This window comes from Watersipora subatra, chromosome 3 (assembly GCF_963576615.1).
Source record: "Watersipora subatra chromosome 3, tzWatSuba1.1, whole genome shotgun sequence".
In the NCBI taxonomy this organism is placed as follows: Eukaryota; Metazoa; Bryozoa; class Gymnolaemata; order Cheilostomatida; family Watersiporidae; genus Watersipora; species Watersipora subatra.
The window spans coordinates 58,194,322-58,217,184 of NC_088710.1; the positions used below are offsets into that span (position 1 = coordinate 58,194,322).

Genomic DNA, 22,863 nt, shown 5'->3' on the forward strand with positions numbered 1-22,863 from the left:
AGTGGTTTCTTAGAATATAAACTTAATTTGTTTAGTCAACTAGTGAACTTGTTTTTGCTAAATATTTACACGGTTTGGAAACATGACTTGAAATATTTTTTTATATTTTTATATCTATGAACTCTACCATTTTGCACTAAGTTACCAAAGGTGCTCTGATGTTGTTGTCTCTAAAGTCTCGCCCGATTCAACACCAAATAGCTGTTCTTTAAGTACTGATCCTAGCATCACCAGCAATTCTTTCAGAACACCGGCCACCAATTTCTCTTGATGCTGTAGACAAGTTTGTGTATGTGATCCTCGTGATCCTATTACATTCTTATGAGACAATTTATACAACCATTTCACGGTGAAGCAAAAAATAATATGTTATGCGAATTTTTCATCATTTATCAACACAAATCTTGCTTCAAAATTTGGTTTATAAGCCAGAATGCTAGTATGCAGAAGCACTTCAGTTAGAATCTACACAAACAGATATATGTGGGTATCAAATACATGGATTTCGGCGATGTGGGTATCAGAGTTGTGGGTATCATCAATGTGGGTGTCAGAGATGTGGGTAAAAAGATGGGGTATCAGAGATGTGGATATGAGAGTTGTGGGTATCATCAATGTGGGTGTCAGAGATGTGGGTAAAAAGATGGGGTATCAGAGATGTGGGAAGACAGATGTGGGTATTAGATATGTGGGTATCTGAGATGTGGGTATCAGAGATATGGGTATCTGAGATGTGGGTAAAGAGATGTGGAGAAACAGATGTGGGTTTCAGATATGTGGGTATCAGTGATGTGGGTATCATAGATGTCGGTAAAGAGATGTGGTATCTGAGATGTGGGTATCAGAGATGTGGTATCAGAGATGTGGGTATCTGAGATGTGTGTATCAGATATGTGGGTATCTGAGATGTAGGTAGATATCAGGACTTTAGGTCTTAGAGATGTGAGTTGGAGCTTTAATTGGTTGATCAATCAACAGCAATGATATTATCAATTCATAAACTACCTGGAGGTGTTTATCTAACCTTTGATACACTCTTGCTAAGTTAAAAGGGAATGCTTTAGCTAGGCATTCTCTAAAAGTGGGCAAAGTTTAACTTATGTGGTATGTATATATGTATGTACGAGTAACATATTTTTCTATTAGCAGTTGCTAAATTGCTATGTACTTTCTAAAATAGAAAATTACTGACAAATACTCAATTTATTCCACAACTGCATGGAACTGACAGTAGTATCAAACTGAGTGGATTGACCAACTCAGCTGTATTTCCACAAGCAAATTTGTGAACAAAATATCTTAATCCAATAAATTGTTACAAATATGTTTCAGGATTATTAATATGACTTCGGTTGTCTGCAGACCATTTATATTAGATACTAGATGAATGTCAAGCGTTGCACGAGTAATAGCATAATTACCTAATGAATTTGAGTAACTGACCTGGAAAGCTAAACCTCTACTAAAATCTTTACTAAAACAATACCCCTACTCGCATTTTGAGCCACAATCAGCCAATCGTCATGCATAAACGGTCAACAGTGCTAGTTATTAATCCCTAGCAAGCTCTTTAAGCGTATCTTAACCAATGTAATGGCTATTTGCCTAAGGAATCCATTGTATTTCGTGTAGCTAAATGGATAAGTTCGTCACCTCTAGGTCTGGAGGCCCTGAGATACAATCTAGTGTCGTGTGGATTTTTCATTGCTAGATTTTAATTGCTTTCACTGGACACATGGTTTAACAAAAAGACAAACACATAGATGAACATTTACTCGGATGCTAGACAGCCTAATATCTTGCAGGAGGAGAGAGATGGGTGGTTTGTCACTTAACAAGGTGCTGCTCAGCTATAGTAGAGGGTCTGTGTTCATCAACGGTGTACCGGTTTAGAGTATCTGCTGAAAATGACTTTGGATACAGTGCGTATAGCTGGGCCTCGCCTGACACTAAGACTCTGAGAGAAGGTAACCATGTTGCTTTGTTTGTATTGATGGTGAGAGGGATCAAGAGGTGTGTGGGCTCTATAATAATTTTATGGCCGTAGACAAAAAGGCAATGATTAGGAATATAATTAACTTTTTAGTGTGAATCTGCAGTCAAACCTTCATAGTATGAATCAGTAACCACACCTTCGCAGTACAGATCTGCAGTCAAACCTTCACACATATTGTTAATCTGTTTTGATATTTGCCTCGTATGTGTGGACTGTGAGCATGGTCATCAAATGAATCACACTAATTCCAGGTTGAAAAATAAACAATTTTGTTACGAGGTTGATAGACTATGCTACATTGTATGATTTCAGGATTAGTTCAAAAGTGTATTCTAATATCTAATTTGGCTCGAAAATGGCTGATGCAGAAATTTGGGAGTATTGTCTGAATAGACATTGTGGTACTAATAGACCAATACTCAGAATCATATTGGTTGAATAAAAAGATGAACAATGTACATTGAAAATCTTTCATAATGGCAGCGTAATGGTGTGAATGTACTGATATAGTTGCAACAGACCTTAAAAGTTGACTTGCAACAAAATTCACATTACAGTTATTTGGTATCAAAAGATTCACCATGTCTTACTCTGTCGTGTTGTAAGTGCCAAACATGTGGAAAGGTGATTACAAGCTCTTAAAAGCTCAAAAACGAAATGCCGCCGTAGATTGGAATCTCTTTATCTTTACAACTTACATTTATCGTAGCTTCATTTCAATTATACATTTGAATGAACTTGGCGCAAAGTTTCTGTCTATGAAAGTGTTGACAGAAAGCTATCTGGTTATCACTTTCTAGGCATGGAGAGCATAGTCTTCACACCTGATATGAATCAGGCGGTAGCTCTCAGTTTAACCCCACCTCTTCAGGAAGCTGGAGCGGGAGCATCTGGATTGGGCCTTGAGATCAACCTCGTGCCACCGATTCATAGCAGGAGCAACTCCATCTGTGATAATATTGAAGAAGTGATAGCCAAGTCAGACCGAGCAGAAGATCTCTATAGATTCAGCAAGGAGATTGTTCACACGTAGGTCTCACTACACAAACATGTAGCACCATATGGTACATGATGAACGAATCATAAAATTTGTTTGCTGAATCGGAAATTCACAATATCAGTGAACATGTATTTTATTTGTACTAGCTGTAAGCGTGGCGATGCTTGGAATTCCTTTCATTTTCAATCAGATATTCCGTATGTGGGTGTTTGAGAGGCTGGTTTTCAGGGACCAGATGGAGTTTTTAAACCAAATTTTAAGATTTGCTTGTAGGTGTCAGAAAGAACCATAGATGTTCGTTATTTCTTGTTCAACCTGCAATGGTTTCTATAACTTGAGTTGTAGCTGAGGCTAACTTGTATAACTTGAGTTGTAGCTGAGGCTAACTTGAGTTGTAGCTGAGGCTAACTTGTATAACTTGAGTTGTAGCTGAGGCTAACTTGTATAACTTGAGTTGTAGCTGAGGCTAACTTGAGTTGTAGCTGAGGCTAACTTGTATAACTTGAGTTGTAGCTGAGGCTAACTTGTATAACTTGAGTTGTAGCTGAGGCTAACTTGTATAACTTGAGTTGTAGCTGAGGCTAACTTGTATAACTTGAGTTGTAGCTGAGGCTAACTTGAGTTGTAGCTGAGGCTAACTTGAGTTGTAGCTGAGGCTAACTTGTATAACTTGAGTTGTAGCTGAGGCTAACTTGTATAACTTGAGTTGTAGCTGAGGCTAACTTGTATAACTTGAGTTGTAGCTGAGGCTAACTTGAGTTGTAGCTGAGGCTAACTTGAGTTGTAGCTGAGGCTAACTTGTATAACTTGAGTTGTAGCTGAGGCTAACTTGTATAACTATCGAAACTTAAGTGTATTTCAAGTTATTGGTAATAGCAATATTCAACTTTGGGTTTCCTAACTAACTTTAGCCGTTGCAGCAACTAGCCTGGTCACTTGCACTCGTCCTCATTGAAGAATTAAGTTGGGCAGTTAATGGCATGAGTTTATCATGTAAAAATTGAATTGCTAGAATCTCAGGCTAAATGTAGGTCAGTTTGTATTTGGTACTCATTCCAGTCACTGAACTAAGTAAGCCATTGTTTTTTACTATTTAATCTCATTTAAATAAACCGTTTATCTAACCAACTCTATTGAGATTTTTATTGGTGATATTGAACAGTCATGATGGCTATATAATTAATTTAAAATGACACTCAATTACAAGCTAGTTTATACATATGTTTCTCTAATTTCCACTGATAAAACTACAAAATTGTTATAAAACTTGTCGGCGCAATCTATGCTAAATTCGCTGATAAGAAAAGGATAGACACCTGATGGTTCATGTCATAAATCACAGTTTGTTTTTGTTATCACAGTTTCAGCAATGGACATCTATACAAGTGCAAGCGAAAAGACACAAAGCGAAGTTATTTGGTTGGAGTCAGAGGGCACAACGAGGCAGCAAACAGGGAGTTGTCTATCCTCAAAGCCTTGCACCACAACCACATTCAAAGACTCTATGACTTGTATGAGCAGCCAAAACACTTGACTCTAATCTTCCAAGATATGAGCAATGAAAACATTTTGCAGCGATTGGCTCGGAAAGCCACCTACACTGAGAGTAAGTCCCTTAGGGTTCTACCAATCACCCCATACAAGATAAACATTATTACCAGGGCTTGCTGCGGTTATTGCTCTCACAATGTAAACACGTGAGCATAGTCACTATGGTATTGATTACTATTTCCTTTCTTCAACTTGTTATCAGTAACAGATGTACAAGTATTCGTGGTTTCAGGGCACTTACCATAACTTTAGGAAATGAACATAACTTTAAGAGAGATACAGCAAGCATTTAGAATTTCACAGCAATTACGGTTTTCAACAAACATCCGATTTTTATTAACTCGGAGAAAGTTTTTGTCAATTTATATGTAACTAGCTGCATTACCCGTGTTCGGGAACAGATTTACGTAAAGCAATAGTTTTATTGAGAGTTGTCTTTCATACCGTAAAACAACTCCAAATATGCAATCTACTGAAATTTTTGTGCTGATCTGACTGCATACACATATGCAGTTGTACATGTCAGCCCATTGGAGATTTGCAATGTGTTTTACAGCTAGTCTACAATGCATCAGTCTCGAACTACTCAAATCGGCATTGTCCTAATTTTGTACGCAGAACTGATAATGAAATTGACATTGCTAGGCAAACTGACGCCGTTCAAACTGGCAGTATGGAAAAGTTTTACATATTTTAGGAAATTCTAGAAAATATTTTGCTGTTGCACTGCTTAGCTATCGCCAGCTTTTATTGAATTGAGACTTCTGCATGCTTGAAACACTAATCATGACTCACCAGTTCTTCGTCTATAGCCTGTGTTTTGACATGGTATATACAAACTGTGCAGCAGTAATGCGGTTGTTGATAAAATTTATTATCAATAAAATCTACTATATAAACTACATATATGGCCTCTCGCCTTTTCAACGTAAGGCGTTACATCTGGAGCATTTTTGGACATTCGTCCCATAAAAAAAATTCAACCCTATACTGTGTTGCATGACTGTAGTCAAGCGCGAAGTTTTCTGTCCATACACGGCGCCTGGTAGCAGCTGCTGTAGTTAGTGCATCTCGCTGTTGTCGCCGTTTCATCCGCTCCAAAAATTCAGCTCGGTGAGCAGCTGTTGTAGCTAGTGCATCATGTTCTTGTCGCCGCTGCATCCGCTCGGAGGTTTCTGCACGTCTGGCCGATGTAGCGGCTGCTCTGAGCCGTTTGAGTTACTGCTGGGGTCGGTCTAGTAGTCTCTGCACTTCTAGCGGCTGCAGCATCTATTCTGGCCTGCTCTCGATGTACCCGTGTTTGTTCGGCGGTTTCTGCTCTTCTAGCAGCTGCAGCAGCAGTTCCGTTTCGTTGTGGGCGTAGCTGCGTTTGCTCTGCAGTTTCTGCTCGTCTTGCTGCTGCTTCGCAAATTCGATCTCTCTCTACGGGAATCAATCTGTTTTTGCGTTTGGGCAATAGGCTTTTTGGAAGGCATCGTACTGCTTCAAGCATTTCTAACATTGAATGAGATGGTGTGCTTTTTGTAATATACGCTGCTCGCTTTCTTCTCACCGCTGCCTATCGCCAGGCTCGGAGTGCCCGTGCAAGTTCTGTAGTTTCTGTAGTTCTCGTAGCTAAAAAAAAAAGTAAAAGTAACTCAGCTGCGGAAGGAAATGAACATGTTTATTATCACAAACAGTGGCAAATCCAACGTTTTCAACCCTTTCACTGAAGTAGACTCCCTCATGCGTTTTCTATGGTCGACCGCCATAGACACATTTTTGCGACTTTCCCAGCAATTGATAGTAACTGAATTTTATTATTCGTTAATAACATAACCAACGATTTTTTAAACTTGTATGGAGTGACAGTGTTGTCCAAAGATTTCTCTCTAAAATTAGCCTAAAATTTAATTTTAAATCTTTGTTTGAGAATTTCCAACTTAACCACTTCGGGTGCATGCACCGCTATAGCGGCTTCGAGTATATTCTTCTCAAGTTCATTAGCCAGTTTTGCCAGTTTTCAGGCTTTGCGTAGTTGCATTACTCATCCATCTATATTTAGAGCCTGCTTACAGTTACACTCTATCTACAAAGCTAAACATGACCTTCAGACATGTTTGCAGACATCGGACTGGTCAAACAGCTATGGTCAAATGAAAGAATTTCGAGTAATTTGGGTTCAAAGTTCAACATCTCGATCAGTTAGTAGCAACGCGTAGTAGTTAGTAGTTGATGCGTATAATCTTCAATTCAGCGATAGAAATGGCAGACTTCCAGTAGAGTGGTGACGAAGATAAGTTAACACCTATGGAAGAGACTGTAGATTGCATTGTATACACAGTATGTTTTAATCGTTTGTTATTATATATAGTTTTATACATTTTCATGCTACCCTTATTAGTCAAAAATGTTCGTAGAACACGAATTTTAATAAAACCGCTATTTCATGCTACTTTCAATATTTATTATTTTTAATTTTTGAAATAAAGATAATACGATCAGATACAGAATTTTTTTTGCTTTCCAAAAGTATAGGTGTTCTATGTAAAAATGTGAGTGCTTCTACGGTTAAAATGACTTTTGTTGACCCATGTCATAATCTGTAGAGCATCATGATTTAATTGTACCTGAACGCGAAATTGGATTATGCAATTGTACCCGAAGTGGTTAAAACAACCATTTTTGTGTAAGTTTTGAAAATGCCATTGAGTTAGAAAACAATTACTTATGTTGATGACATAACTGATTCAGATTTTTGTGATTTTTTGTTAAAAAGTGCTTTTAGTAACAGTGCAGTTTGTAATACTACATGTTGGAGTTGGAGTGATTGTTTAGTACATGTGTATTTCTAATCATCAACTTGTTTTAGTGTTTCCATTATTTTAAATAACAACTGGACAACTTTTCGTAAACCAAAATTTCAATAAAAATTAAATGCTTCTAGTTTATACTGTCAAATTGCAGTGAGGTTTACAAAAGTAATCAACCCATAGAGGCAGTGATTTCCACCATTCTTTTGTATCTGCTCCTGCAACTGAATGTTGAGTAATAATCTACAGTCAAACTTCAACATACGAGGTTAATGCGTTCTGGGACTGAGCTCGTATGTTGCTTTACTCATGCCTCAAAGCACTATTTATTATATAAATTAACTAAATGCAAATTAATCCGTTACCATATTATAAAAAACCCATATATAACACGATATTATGATGATAAAATGTGTTTTTAATTGTTGTATTTCAGTATCTACGCTAACAAAGAAACAAATACCTATTTAGTTGTTAAAATTTGCAATAAAATGTAACATTATTATGTATACTACTGTGAGTTTTAATTTTTGAGACAGATCTTGTGGATAACGACCGTCTGAGAGAGACTTGAGGGCAACACGTTCGGTACACTAAACCTTTAGGACTTTATGTAATAGAAACTTTTAATTTAATTTCAATTAATTTAGCTTACTAAGCACGCACTTGAAGCTACATGTAAATTTTAATCTTTTACCAAACTTGCTTTAACTTGTCGCCTTAATTTTTTATTATCCATTTCCAGTTTGGCGCTTTTTGCCTCCGGTTGGCTATAACTTTAGTCAACTTTTTAAAAACTTTTTTCAAACTGATTTGTGAAGAAAGACCAAGCACTGCTGTTCTCGAAAGCGGCCTCTCGCATACTTGGCCATATACATGTAGTGGCTACTGAGAATCGGCTTGTATGCTCATATCTCAAAGATTACTCGTATCTCAAGAATAAAACTTGCTCCAACTTCTGCTCTTTTCTTGATTTTCCCATATGTTGGGGCACTTGCATGCCGAGGAATGACTGTAGTTTATTTAAGGCTTGTATGTCAGGTCATGACTTATGGTTGAACTTGGTAAAAAATGGAACAGTGACAAGTTCTTCCCACAAAATCAAGCTGGTAAAATATTGTTAGATTCACTACACATTAAAACAGCTTCTTTGTTACACTGTGTTTAACATATTGTAGGGTATGTAGTGGATGCCATGACTCAAATAGCTACTGCAGTTGAGTATTTGCACTATCGAGGCATAATACATGGAGTTGTCCATCCTTGCAACATTGTCATGTCATCGCTCCATGGATCGCGAGTTGTACTTGCCAACTTGTCTCAGGCTAAAAATCAGGATGATGCTAGCAGTCCTATCTCTTCAATTTACAGTGAATTCCTTGGTATGTTTACACTCAATATGTTGTACAGGAGCAGCAATTTCTAAATTGCTTTGTTTTTTAGAAATAATTTGTCCATTTTATGAATGTGCTTGGTTTCCTTCATGTGATTAAAACTTTGTAATTGTAGCTCCTGAGGTTGTCATGAATGAAGGCGTTACCAAAAAAGTGGATATTTGGGGATTGGGATTGTGCGCTCTTGTACTGTAAGTGACGATAACTATTCCAACCTCCTTTAGCCTAGCATGCAGCATGGCTGCCATCACTATCAATATAATCACTTCAACAGCGTAAAGTTTGCTGTCAAATGTATTCAGATGTTTAACTGCTTGATTCATTCTAGTTAGAAATTGTAGCTGAATTGACTTTTGTAATAAGCTTAACTAGTTACTAAAAAAGAATAAAGTTGATACCATAATTAGACGGTATGACAACTTCTGCATACGTCCTGACTACATTCTTAGTTGTAGCATAAGTTTCAACCATTGGGTTCATAAGAAGTTTTAGCTAGAAGAAATCAAGTTTACTAACAACTTTTTGGAAAGTTTCACTTTTTGTTCTCAATTATTGTTTCCTGTATCAGCCCAATTGAAAGGTACAACAAAACCTTGTAGCATTAACTTTGGCTGATAAGATGTAAATTTATGTTTCTTGAAGACTTTTATTTGTGAGGCTTGAAGGCAGAGCTTCCTGTTGTAGCCTGAGTGGAAAGTCTCCATTTTATGGGAGCACGGAAGAGGATACCATCAGTAGAATACAATACCTGAGATTTAGGATATCCAGTGTACACCCCAACTCCTCTCAACTGGCTCATAGGTTCATCTACAACTGCCTGAAGAGAGTTGCAGGGTATGTACACTTACAGACTTCATTTAATCACCTGTGCATACATTGGATGTATATAGTGCCATGTTAGAATACCCTCAAATGTGCATGCCTCCTGACACATATCCTATTTACCTAGTGTACTTACATGACTAAATGGTAAATCATATTTATGCTATTTACTCATTGAGTTCCCTAGATTTCATAAAGTTCTGCGACCTAGATGTACATTTACTACATATGACTTATCTAGCTACATGTATCTCACCTGTTTGGTTATATATACATGCCTGCATAAGCTGTTGTACTTAATCCCTGTAGCCAATTGCACACGCTCTCTCCCTCCCTCTCTCTCTCTCTCTCACTCTCCCTCTCTCTCTCCCTCTCTCCCTCCCTCTCTCTCACTCTCCCTTTCTCACTCTCTCTCTCTCTCACTCTCTCTCTCCCTCTCTCTCCCTCTCTCTCTCTCTCCCTCTCTCTCCCTCTCCCTCCCTCCCTCTTTCTCTCTTCCTCTCTCTCTCACTCTCACTCTCCCTCCTTCTCTCCCTCACTCTCTCACTCTCTCTCTCTCCCTCTCTCCCTCTCTCTCACTCTCCCTCTCTCTCACTCTCTCCCTCCCTCTCTCTCTCTCCCTCTCTCTCCCTCACTCTCCCTCTCTCTCACTCTCCCTCTCTCTCCCTCTCTCCCCCTCTCTCTCTCCCTCCCTCTCTTCCTCCCTCTCTCTCACTCTCCCTCACTCTCTCACTCTCCCTCTCTCTCACTCTCCCTCCCTCTCTCTCCCTTCCTCTCTCTCTCCCTCTCTCTCTCTCGCTCGCTCTTTCTCTCTCTCTCTCTCTCAGGTCGCACATGGTTCTCTACCACTTCCTATTCCTTGTTCTTTTCAACAATGCTTGCTCCGATAGTTTTGCTATCTCTCTTCATGGTAGTTAAGATGCAATTCATTTGCTTAAGCTTCCCAAGTACTATTGATACCTAATGTATTAGCTTAGACATGATCTGGTCAGCCAGCTAAAACAGTCTTACGGAAGTACTTGCAACGGTACACGAGATATCAGCGCACATAGAATTTTGTGGACTATACATGCTGATAGCATGTGTAGTTGCTTTGCTATTTCTTGGTTTTCTGTGTGGACACCGGTAAACTTCTGATGTATGTACTCACTGAAATGTTTCAGATTTCTAAAATTAAGTCAAAATGCATCAATAGAAAATATAACATAACATTGCTTATGTAAATTTAGTGCTGGAAACATTCTATTATGAAATATGACAGCGCCAAAAATTTTGCAAGTGTGCAAATTCTGATATTTTTATATTATGATTGGCAATGAAAACTGAAAATGTAGGCATATTTAAGGCTAAAACTGCTTATAAAATTGTTGCTATTGTCAATACACCACTCTGGCTAGAAATGTAAAATATAACTTTAAAAGGAAGTGATTATTATTCTGTTGCCGATAACACAGCAGCTCAGAAAGTTACTTAGCTAAAGGGAAGGAAGTTCCGCTATTGTGGGAGCATCAAACGCTTCAGTTAAGAATCAGCCATTATCTTTGATCAAACCGTAAAATAGAGCTTTTATGTACATGTATTGCAATATGTTAACCTACAAATGGTGTGTAAGTCTGTCAAAGTCTGGACAGTGGCAGAGGTCAGGTTTCCAGTGAATAGACATGATATTAATTAGAGATAACCATAGATATACATATATACTTAGGTATATATATCTATGGAGATAACTGTCTTCTTTTTGTTCATCAGTGCTTCATACCTGTTATACTCTCTTACCCGTTCATCACTCTCTGTGAGTCAATAGCTCTGAGACAATTTCACATCTGCATGTTGTTCATCAAATTGACAACGGCTTACATTTTATGAAAACTCTCCCTGCCCGACTAGGATTCGGGAATGCATTCAACTGAATGAGTGTCATTTTTGGTAATAAGAAAACATGGTTAGTTTCTATTCATTTATAGATCAGGCTTTCAAAAAAGCTAATCGCTGTAGTATTTTAACTTACAAAGCTTGCGTAGGCGGTAAGTACTAATAATAATTTACTCTTCCGATTGAAACCGTATCAAGAAAAAAGATCACAGATAAATCCATTATCTAAATCTTATACATGAATTGGCTTTCTACTATAGAAAACTTCCAAACCTATATCCATAGCAATTCTTTGTATGAATGACAAAGAATATACAAGCAAGCGGGCAAGCGCAACCGAAGCAGTTCTTATATCTAATCCTGCTGGTCGATGTATAATTTCCACCCATCAACTGTCTGTGTTTTTTCATCAATTACTAACCAATGAAGTATGTTATACATCAGCGACTTCTGAGTCTCTGATTACAGATAAAAACTCATAACAGAAATTAAAGCAAACACAAATTATAGTTGATTCAAGCACCGGGTTACATCATACTCGTAAGCAGCTGATTACACGGCTTATTGACCTGTTATCAACCCGCGGCCATGAGTCATCTTACAAGTTTTATCGCTTCTGTAAGCATCGGCTTGACTCACATAAATATTTTATCAAGTCTCAGGTGCAGCCATAACTACATTTCTCACAGTTGAAATATAGTGATCTATTGGCACGTTTGGGTGTCATAGGGCAACTAAGCACAAGGAATGTAGACTAGCAGCGCGTCTGTCACCAAAAGTGCTCGCTAGTAGTTGTTTGGATTACATGAAGCGTTCGACAGGCATGTTAGTGTTCCTCCCAGCATCGACCTGCCTATCTAATTGCAGATGCTTGAAATAACTGAAGACAATATATATTAATTACTCTGTAATCGAACTGATAAAACAATGCATGTGACAGTTGCCATCAGGTTCCTTTCAGTCTAATAGACATACTGTTAAATTAGGTGCAAGAAGAATATGCTTTACAACACAACAAAAGAGGTTTTCTCTTAAACTAAAAAATCAAGTGAACAAAGCTCATTTCCTTATTTTTTTCCTCCTAATAAACACAAAAAGGGTTAAGCTGAAGGTGCGACAAGATGAAAAGCATTCATGTTAGTTGATCAGATGTGTGACTTTTGAAATGATCGTGACACGTTTTAAAATATATACACTTTTTCTTTTTAAAATATTAACTTTCTACACCTTCTCTATCGCTTTACTACTTAACATCTTCAAAGCTGGTGATAAAGTATTCAAAGGTTGTTTATGAACTCTGCATGGTAAAGAGTACAGTGATCATTGACCACAGATTAGCTTTGGCTAACAGCAGTTGTTTGGGTGATCTGAAGGCTATGACTCTGCTCAAAAGTTCTGCTGACAGAAGCTCCTCCGACCGAAGCTTTGCCAACAGAAGTTCCCTTGATAGATGCTCCGCCGACAGAAGCTTCGCCGACAGAAGCTTCGCCGACAGAAGCTTCGCCGACAGAAGCTCTGCCGACAGAAGCTCTGTCGACGGAAGCTCCGCCGACGGAAGCTCCGCCGACGGAAGCTCCGCCGACAGAAGCTCCGCCGACAGAAACTCCGCTGACAGAAGCTTCGCCGACACATACATGTACATAAGATAACTTTTGGCAGTATTCATGTGCCTGAGAGCATATTGAGATATTGTCATTCTCATAACCTAGTTTGCATATCTCATCTATACCAAGACAAATGTTGCCAAGTTATCCATCCATAGTGCTGTCAACAATATACAGGTCAATGATTATCTGTGTTAACAAGATGTCCTGGCCAAGAACAATAGTATTACTAAGTACTCAAATCAACCTTTCCTATGATTCGATGTAGAACAAAACATCTAGAGTACAAATAGATTTGTTTCTTACCAGGTGTCGCTAGTAGATAATCAGCTAATACTATTGTCAATAAGCAGCGATTAATGGGCAGCGGAGTACCAACCAACTGTTTTAAACTAATACCTGACTCTGACTGACTTAGGCTGACTTTAAAAGTCTCGGCAGCTCTAATAACTCACTATCTACACTGTAGATAGTAAGTTATTATTCTTCACCACTGCATTACTAACCTTTTTTTAGTTCCATGAGAACAGATTCATAGCCTTGAATGCTGTACATTGTTAATAGCGTAAATCATTAGTAGGCGACAACTTCTACATTCTTATCAAATTGTGAACCAATATTCCTCAGATCTCTAACATATTGTCTGATAGTTTTCTTTACACCTGCAGCTAAGGTCAATATTGTTTCTGTGAAGTTAGGATTCTTTAAGTCTTGTTTACAATGCATGCTATAGTATAATTCTAACAAGTTGAAAATTCTCATTTTATATAAATGGTTAATAGCAAAGCCTTTGATGCTGATTCATTAACATGAAGTCTAGCTAAAAATATCGAAACATTAAGATCTGTGTAAATCTTTTGTTGTTTTCATGCAATTCATTTGTAATGTACAATTATGTGTCTAAATATGTCTATAGATAGCTGATCTCTTTACTGTTTCGGTATAAAGTTAAGAATAGACATAGCATTGTACTGGGAGGGGGCCTAATGGGCTGGCAATTAGCTAGTACTATTGTTACACGAAAAACTTGGATGTCTGCCAAATTCTAGATTCCTAATTAAGAAAATTTTACATGTCCCAAGCTTTAATTAAATGCTAAGCGAGCCATAGATACAACATAGAGTTACTCTCATTGTTAAGGCTAGGTATTGCAATCGATTTAGTTTATCCAATCTATTATTTTACATTAGTATAACTATTTTTCAGTTAACAGGAAGTCAGTCTTTCTATTATAATTACGGATGCAAATAGCATGTAGTCAATGACCAAACTGTCATATAAACTGAGAGCGATGCCAGGCATCATTTTCTTTTTTTGTAGTTTGCTCCAGATGGCTGGTTTGCTTCAAAATTCTTGCTAAGTTTTCTTTTTAATATGACATACTCAGTGGTGCTTACCGATCTGGCTTGTCCTTGAGCAATGTACGTAACAACAGGGTATCCTAGGACACTTATATTTCGCTAGTATTTAGTTTTGTGAGTAGCATACAGAGTAAAATTTTGCTGCAACTTAATTTCGCAGCTCTGATGTGTGCGAAAATATAGTGAAGTGAAAATAAATGCAGTGGAACAAACATAATTAGATTCCTCAGGTTCGGCTCACCGGTAAGAAAAAAATTTCAATTTGGGACTAGTTTGTAATTGTGAACCGCAGGTAGAATTGAGTGGCTGAGATCAATAATGCAATCTGATCGCTTGCTGCCATTTGTTTCTTGGACTAACAATGAACAAAGCTATTTAATTCCGCGTTTTCGCTCGTTCGTTATGATAGTTTAGTTTCGCTCATGAAATTTTCGCGAGAGGATGACTCCGCGAAAACGCGAAAGTTAGATGATGCGAATACATAAGTGTCCTAGGGTACCTCTATTCATCAGCAGGTTAATACATGTTTCATTACGACTTTTGTATAGTCTTTCTCACTCACCTACTCCCACTTATCCAGTCATTTAACTTTTCCCGCCCTTGTATTCACTCCTTCATCTGATCTCTAACTGTTTCACTCACAAACAGGCATCAGCCACTTTGCACTCTCTTATCTTTCATCACACTTACCTTCTCATCCGTCTTCTCATTTTCTCTCTCACCTGCTGACTTACTTAATGACTCATTCACTAATTAGTCACGCCAAGTAAATGAGATCAAACAGTGAAAATTCGACAATTTCATATTTTGCAAAAACCAGGTTTATTTTTACCATTGTTTCGTAGCAAACTTAGCCATTAATAAACCAGAAGCATACAACATTCACCCTAACTAGCATCAACGTGTTATAACCATCCCTGATAAGCTTTTACTTAAAGATGTGATTGCGTCAAATTTTAGTTGATTTTAACAGAAAGTATTGATTTACACTGATCACAACATGTCATACTATTGTCACTTGTTTAATATACGGAGCATGACACAAGGGATAACCCGACATCCGTGACAGATGACATTGCAGAGGGCGATAATTAGGATTGTATTGCATTCGGATAGTGACATCATTTTGAGTCCATGCACTTATTTGACGGTCAGCATTTTAGCACAATCGTGGGTCTCGTTTTCATGTTCTCAGTCCCAAGAAACTTTAGTTAAAAGCTGGTTGGATATTTTGACAAGGCTAACTTAGAGGTAGTTCTGCATTAAATATCATATTTTGTTGCATGCCGATGCAATTCTATACAATTCTATTATGGACTTTCCATTATGCTAAACATGCCATCGCTTATCAGTAAAACAAATGCAGTATGTAATACAATGTAAACAATTAAATTTAAAAATAAAATGATGTGTGAAAACTAAATTAATATGATACTAATCAGTAAAAAGATTTTTTATTATTCACCTCAGAGGCACGTGAAAAGAAGTATAAGCATAGCGATATGGGGGCATAGCAAATATGCAGCATAACTTACTCTAACTTACACTAAATACAGTTTAAATTAATTTAATTGAAATACTTTTAATCTTTTTACATTTTATTTCCGCTCTTTACCAACCATTTTATTTACTTATTATATAAATATAATATATATGTACTATATATATTATATATAATAACATATATATTATATATACCCCAATATATATGTAATATATATAATATATATATATTGTATATATTATACATGCTGTCCGAATTGAATGTGCTAAGTTACTCTGTAAGACTTTTCATCATCTTTTTAGAAATCGGGGAGAAGCTAGTGACATTGTAAACCATCCATGGTTAGATGTTGGAAACAACATTCAGCAAAGCGCAGACAGAATCGTCTTTCCTTCTGTAGAGTTTGTCGAACTTTCCTGCCGACTGCATGCTCTCAAACAAAAGTTACTTAAATTTGAGCCAATCATCTGGTAGTTTTCAAGGCTCATTGCCGCTGCGTAGCTATAACAACCATCCCTTGTAAGCCTACAATGTTTTCGCTATTGGTGCTGCCATGGTTACGAGATGCACGGATATAAAAATTGATTCGCAATATTGAATGGAGACTCCTCTTGTTCAAAGTATTTCTACCATAGCAACTGAACTGCGGCAGCCATGGCAACCTCTAATGCACCTTCTGCTATTTGCCGGAAATTTTCACTGACTTACACAAATTGCTAGAGCAGGTTGACTGTTATATTTGAACACTAGACATAGCTGTTTGTACCTCTTGTATGAGTTTATTTTGTGTAATTCACTGCTGACCTTCTCAATCAATAATATATCTCCATAATCAATAAAAAAGCTATAAATATTATACCTTTTTAAGTTAGTTGTCTTCCCTATGCTCAATCTTCTCAAAATAATAGTATTAACATTGAAATAAAATTCTGTCTCTTACAACCTATGTTCTTCATTGCGTGTATCAAGGAGATGGATATACAAGTTATAATGTGGGTTAGTGAAACGCAAGCATTCAAGACCGGAAAAATCTTGGAGATGAAATAAGTGATTGAAAACCTTGTCAATGTTCAAGCCATAGTCTAGCCCTAGTGTTCGCTATGTAGCAGCAGTAGGAAGTGTATCGCACGCGTCTTCCCAAGAGACTCAATAGGCTTTGAAAAACTAAGCCGAGCACAAAGCAAGGTAAAGTACTAGACAGTCTTCCCATATACACACATTGAGGTAGAGAAAGTTGCAATCAGTACAAAATGTATTCAAGGCATGGGTACTTGATGCATAATATCCGTGATTTAAGGGTTTTTCCTATGCTAATTTATTGTCCTGTAGGGTCATCATATGATTTAAGAGAGTTGAACAATGACTGCTGCAAAACTATTCAAGTAAACTAAAATCTTATTCTATTCAAATGACAAACCGTTGCATTCAAGTGAGTTCTCTACCAAGAACAGATGCTATAATAGTAGAGTTGGCTCCTCATGTAGGCTAACCAGTGTTGTGTTACACTGCACTCGAGCAGGCCTAGTGTTTGCATAGCATTGCTTTGCCTAATATGGGCTGCGCTAATGATGGTTTTGCAACATCTAACATAATACCGATGGTAATTACGCCTCATAGCTGTGTAATGAATGCATGTATATGGCAAGCTTCCTGGGGCTGGAATATAATGCGGAACAATAAGACTTATATTATATACACAGAGTACATGCTCAAACACTTGAAACAATACCAAGATTTATTGACAGTCCTATAATAGCATTTGTGTTTGCATTTCTGTTTATATGCATTTATATAAAATGAATTGTTGCTTTGCATTGTAATTTAAGCAGACAAGTGCTTTTATATGAACCAAGTAGAAAAGGCCAACAGCAAGAGCCTTATGTATGTAGACCAGAAATACCAACAGTTTTAAACTTCTGTTGCGTTATCACAGCCCGAACTTCCAGAAGTTCGGGCTGTGATAACGCAATACAGAGCAGTACATACGGTAAATAGCTTTGCTTAGTGGGTACTTTAAGCAATAGCGCCACCCTCCAAGACTGGCTATTCGTTATGAAGCGCAACGTAGAGTCCTAATTGGTCTGAGCAAAGTTTTAGGCCAATCAACGATCGCGGGCCTTACAAGCTATCACAGTTGATTTGCTTTCAATGAACTAGTGTTGCGTGAGCCGTGGTGCCTTGTAGCCACTATGAATGATTGAACTAGTAACTGATAACAATAGACGGTTACTTGTTACTCAGTAACCTTACCTGCATGGTGTACTACACTCAGATTTACAGGCAGCATTTAACTATAAGGTAAGACCATCATTTTTATGCTTCGGACAATGCTATATTATTCAAGCAAAATTGTTTTCTCTTCAGCCTGAGGTCAACAACTGGGCATCATATGTATGTTTTTTAAATTTGTCAAATCAATCTTTATCATGCTTCTTTTCAAGCAATTAGTATTTACTCTTTACGAATTTGGAGCACGACAGCCATGACATTTTTGGAATAGAGTCTGAGCAGTCTGTGTACCTGTAATTTACAATGTCAGGAACACAGGCTAATAGAAATAAGAACATGATATTTTCCTGCTTGTAGTTGCTAGGTAGCCGAATAAAATACCACTTATTGAAGTTGTTTCCCTTTAAGATTTGAGTGAACTGTAAAGACGGCAGCGATGCTTCTGCATACGCTGACAACGCTGACAACGCTGACGCTTTTAGTCAGCTGGGCTCACGGAGTAAGCTATGACGGCAGTCAAGGCTCATGGATGCAGTATGAAAAATGGGATATATGTCCTGGCGGCAAAACGTTTCTGACTATGACAGTAGAAACGAGAGATGGCAATGGGGTGCTCGCTTACATGGACGGAGGGCCAAGCTCAACTGACTATATGCTCGTGCAGTTGGTAAATGGTAAAATATACATGGAGTACCAGTTTGGTCAGAGCAGAGACGGCTCTGCTTACTTCAACAAAACTGACGTTGATGTCAAGTTAAACACCAGTACAACTGTGTCCATAGAGCGGGTTCGTATGGCTTTCAGAGTAACTCTTGGCGGCAATAAGGGAGCCAACTACCTTGTACCCAACTATGGTAGTGATCTCTGCTTTGGTCCGTGCTCAATTCGTGTGGTGGGGAATGAGCTAAAATATGATTTGTCCCCTGGCAATAGCGATCTCTATATCGGTGGACTTCCCTCCACCATCAAAGCCCGAGCCCAAAGCAGAGCGCGTAACTTGGGCAACCCATTCCAGGGCAGAATTTACGACGTTTACTACAAGAATTGTAGCGATGCTCCAACCAATCCAGGTGTCATCAACAAGGGTTCAGCGATCAGCCCAAGCTCGGATGCTTGTTACGATGAGACAAGCTTTGGAGAAGTGTGCCAGTTAGGAGAAGGTGGTGAGGATTGCCCATGCTTTCCTGAGAACTACGTCAAAAGAGGTAATTAAGGCAGCTGCTGTCTAGTATTTCTGTCACTGTGTTATTATGGCAGAATCAAACTTAGGTGCGAATTAGATTGCTGCAGTACAAGCTATTGTCTCTACCATGGGTGTATTTAACATTCAAGAATGGTGTCGCGTTTGTGTGAGAAGCACTTGAGTTACATGACATGGAATGTAATAATCGACAGCGTTAGTTATCTAGGCACATTCCGTAATATTCTCAGTAGTGACGCTGTATCATATCGACTGATCCGGAGTCCGACGTGCCCCAAGGTATTTAGCTATGATGCTAGTGAGTGTGAGCTAGGTATTGGATTGAACACATCATTCAACCATCTAGTAGCTGTTTTGCACATTTCATATGATTCCATACGCCTAACTAGTCTCAGGTGCTAGTGTAGTAGATACGGTAGCTGCCGGTTTTCAGCTATCGTACACTTCTTGGTTTTATAGCTGTAGAAAGTATAAAGGGTCAGGATTTGCGGAGAAATTTTTATTTCAGAAATTGGGTTGTATTCTATTAAATCATAAATTAGTTACTGTGTGTGGTTTTATGCTAATAGTGAGAGCAAACCTTTATGAATTATCAATAATGTTATTTTATTATATCAAAAGTTAGTTATTAACAAATTGTAAATTTTTACGTCTCGTTAGAGTTTTGTGAGGAATAAGCGAGGTAATAGTGTAGCCGCACTGGAGTGGAGTCCAATGCTGTAGTCGATACAAGTTCTTCACCGAATTATTGCCAGGCGCTTTTTCTTTTCTTCTATGGTTTTCTGTTGCTTGCATAAGAAATGATTGTAATGAATTGAGGTCATTGTGTCAGCTCTTTAGTCTCTATTAGCCTTTGTCAATCGGCACATACAATCATAACCCTATCGACTGTTGACCATACTGTTCAACTGAGACAAAACAAAATTCGGTCACTGTAAAACAGCATTGGCCGTTCATTAACAAAAATATCATCGCAGGATCAGTTGAGTTTCTTTGGCTTGAGCAAACATTTTTAAGCGATGACTGTGATTATGTGTCATGAAGGAACCGGAGCCGACCTAAAGGATAAACGATTCTGTTTGTTGCGTAGGATTTGATTCATATTGAACACATTCAGGTGAGACAGTCGCCTTTGTCAGATTACAGAAAGATGAAGTTCATGACCCCTGCTTGGCAAATAGTTTACAATTCAATTGAAAGGAAGTGAATTTCTCAAATCGGCCTGTTCGTGATCAAAGTTTCCTTTTACATAAGTGAGGCACCTACTCACAATGGCAACTGCATACTGGTAGTTGGTCAGCCATTGTGGGTGCCATAGCAGCTTCGAGACAAGGAAAGCCAAAGTTTAAGACGTGGGTGTCCATGGGCCTAGCTTGCTCCAGTTTTGATTGTAGATGTTAGCTCGCCTGCCAGCTCATGAGGAATTTAACTGGATAACTGATTATCTAATCATTTATATCTATTTCTGGCTGCTACATAAGAAACTTTAATGACCTTTTATGAGTTTTGGTACCAACGACCTCTAGTCTGGTTGAATCTAGGTCGAGAAAGATCAGATCCCCATAAGCTGTTCCTACTAGTCTCCTAGAGAGTCTGCTCCCCATGTCATCTGTACTCTACAAATACTCATTTAGTAAAATCCTTCAAAGATCAACTTGCGCAAAATTTTAGTAGATTTTATTAGAAAGTATTGGTATTTTTCTATAATTTGCGATTGTTTTTAATGTTTGAGGAAATCTGACTACCAAGATGTTTCAAGATTAAATTTGACAAAATTTATCGAGTTAAACTGCTGAGATCAAGCGAAAGTACGATTACGACGTTCATAGTTGTAAAGAGATCGACAGAATAGAGACGCGTAACGATACAACTTGAATGCAATAGCCGATCAATTATCACAACGATAACAACTACTGACATCATGTCAAATAAATTTTTCTTTGGAGTGTTTTAATCACAATCAAGTTTTGTTAATATTACTTTTGAAACATCCTGGCAGTCGAATCACCTCAAACATCAAAAACAACTGCCGATGATAGAAAAGTACTGATACTTTCTGATAAAATCAATTAAAATTTTGTGTACGTTCATCTTGAATTCAAATGAGGTACCTCTGTTCTGTTAGACAGCGCTGCTTCTGCCTAGCGTCTCCACAATCGGAAGGGAAAATCTCTCATTGCTTTGTTGCTCTGAACCTATCTACATATTATTGAAAGGGCATTGTTATCTTAAAGCCTAATTAGCTAATTGTTTGTAAAGAGATACCATCTAACATCAATTGTATATGTGATTTCACACACCCCGCACCTCTGTTTATTCCCACATTAATACTAAAAGCACGACTTGAGAGTTTGTACACTATTGGCCTTTCCGTAAATAGTTCACGAATAGAATTAAACCATTCTGCGTTTCTCTGATTTACATGGACCAATCAGCTGAATCGGAACAAAATGGTTGCGTCGATACAAAAACTTGTCTTCTTTAGAGATGGTTTTCCGTTAAGCCAGATGCATATGCCCATTTAAGTTCACTGACTGGTATGCTGTGTATTTATGCATACATCTCTTCACACTGTTATCTGTCATCAAGGCAATCTTGTCTATACCGGTGTCAGATGGCAGTGTGAGTGGCAGTGGTCTTGAGTCAGCGTTGCTGTATGTGTGTAATGCTGTGCTGCCTTCCTGCCTGTTCATCTTAGGTTGGCCAACTCAGTGGCCAGCATCTTCCTCTGTCTATTCAAAGAGCAAACAATTAGGGTTACACTTTTGGCTGCCTTGTTATTTACTCTGCATGACTAAAGCTTTGCTCCATTGTACCAATTACCAGCAGAGCTAGACAATGCTGCCAAAGCGGTGATACGAAAGGTCGATTTAGGCAGCCACTGTTTTACCTGTGTGATGCTGATTTGGGACTATACGAGGCAGGATGTTCTTAACTTATCTGATTACGGGAGGCTAATTAGTTGAAATTCGTTGCATGAATCATGTTGAAAGCCTGGTTGCCATATACGCAGCAAGCACCGGTGGCAGGATCGCAGGGCTATCCCCGGTGAAATGGGAACCTGCGCGCCGAGTACCGGCAGTAGTTGACAGCGGTCAACGCAAGAGTTCAGCGTTGTTTAACTCTCATAAGGAGCAGCAGGCAAAACCTTTTCGAAATTGACTGTACAGATGAAGGTCAGCACTTCCGAAACGGCATGGCGAGCAACCATTTTTATGCGATCATTGACGACATGGTTTTATGTGAACATAAGCCACTGAGCCTAGCGAGTGCTTTGCTGCGTGAGATTATCCCTGGGAACCACGATATGGGAACCATATCATGGTTTCCATATCTCGTCGATGTGGGAACCAAGCTTAACTGAATAGAAGTGTCTACAGGTTCTACTGTGCCAATTCGATATACTCAGTAACTCCTGCCGCAGACGATGGTCATCGCTCATGATTGGATTCAAATTTCAGCCAAAGCTGTTATGTAATATGAGCGGTAGATATACATATTTGCATTTGATTGAAGCACAAAGCAAACACAGCGTAT

General features: G+C 38.3%; 2 protein-coding genes across 5 annotated transcripts in view; both read left to right on the forward strand.

Moving 5' to 3' along the window:
• LOC137389970 (obscurin-like) overlaps positions 1-16,832 on the forward strand; it is a 35,867-nt gene extending 19,035 nt beyond the window's left edge. For 2 of the 4 annotated variants that reach the window (XM_068076170.1, XM_068076172.1), the window contains 7 exons: positions 1,806-1,967; positions 2,797-3,025; positions 4,358-4,602; positions 8,518-8,721; positions 8,849-8,924; positions 9,418-9,567; positions 16,199-16,832. In XM_068076170.1, the coding sequence (XP_067932271.1) occupies positions 1,806-1,967; positions 2,797-3,025; positions 4,358-4,602; positions 8,518-8,721; positions 8,849-8,924; positions 9,418-9,567; positions 16,199-16,370 (1,238 nt within the window). In that variant the 3' untranslated portion in view covers positions 16,371-16,832. Of the gene's footprint in view, positions 1-1,805; positions 1,976-2,796; positions 3,026-4,357; positions 4,603-8,517; positions 8,722-8,848; positions 8,925-9,417; positions 9,568-16,198 lie in introns of all 4 variants that reach the window. The other 2 variants (XM_068076171.1, XM_068076174.1) reach the window with 2 other exon arrangements.
• Positions 16,833-18,747: 1,915 nt separating this feature from the next.
• On the forward strand, positions 18,748-22,488 carry LOC137390793 (uncharacterized). The gene is made up of 2 exons (XM_068077110.1): positions 18,748-19,330; positions 22,340-22,488. The coding sequence occupies exons 1-2, from the start codon at positions 18,748-18,750 to the stop codon at positions 22,486-22,488; spliced, it is 732 nt and encodes a 243-aa protein (XP_067933211.1).
• The last annotated feature ends 375 nt before the right edge of the window (positions 22,489-22,863 follow it).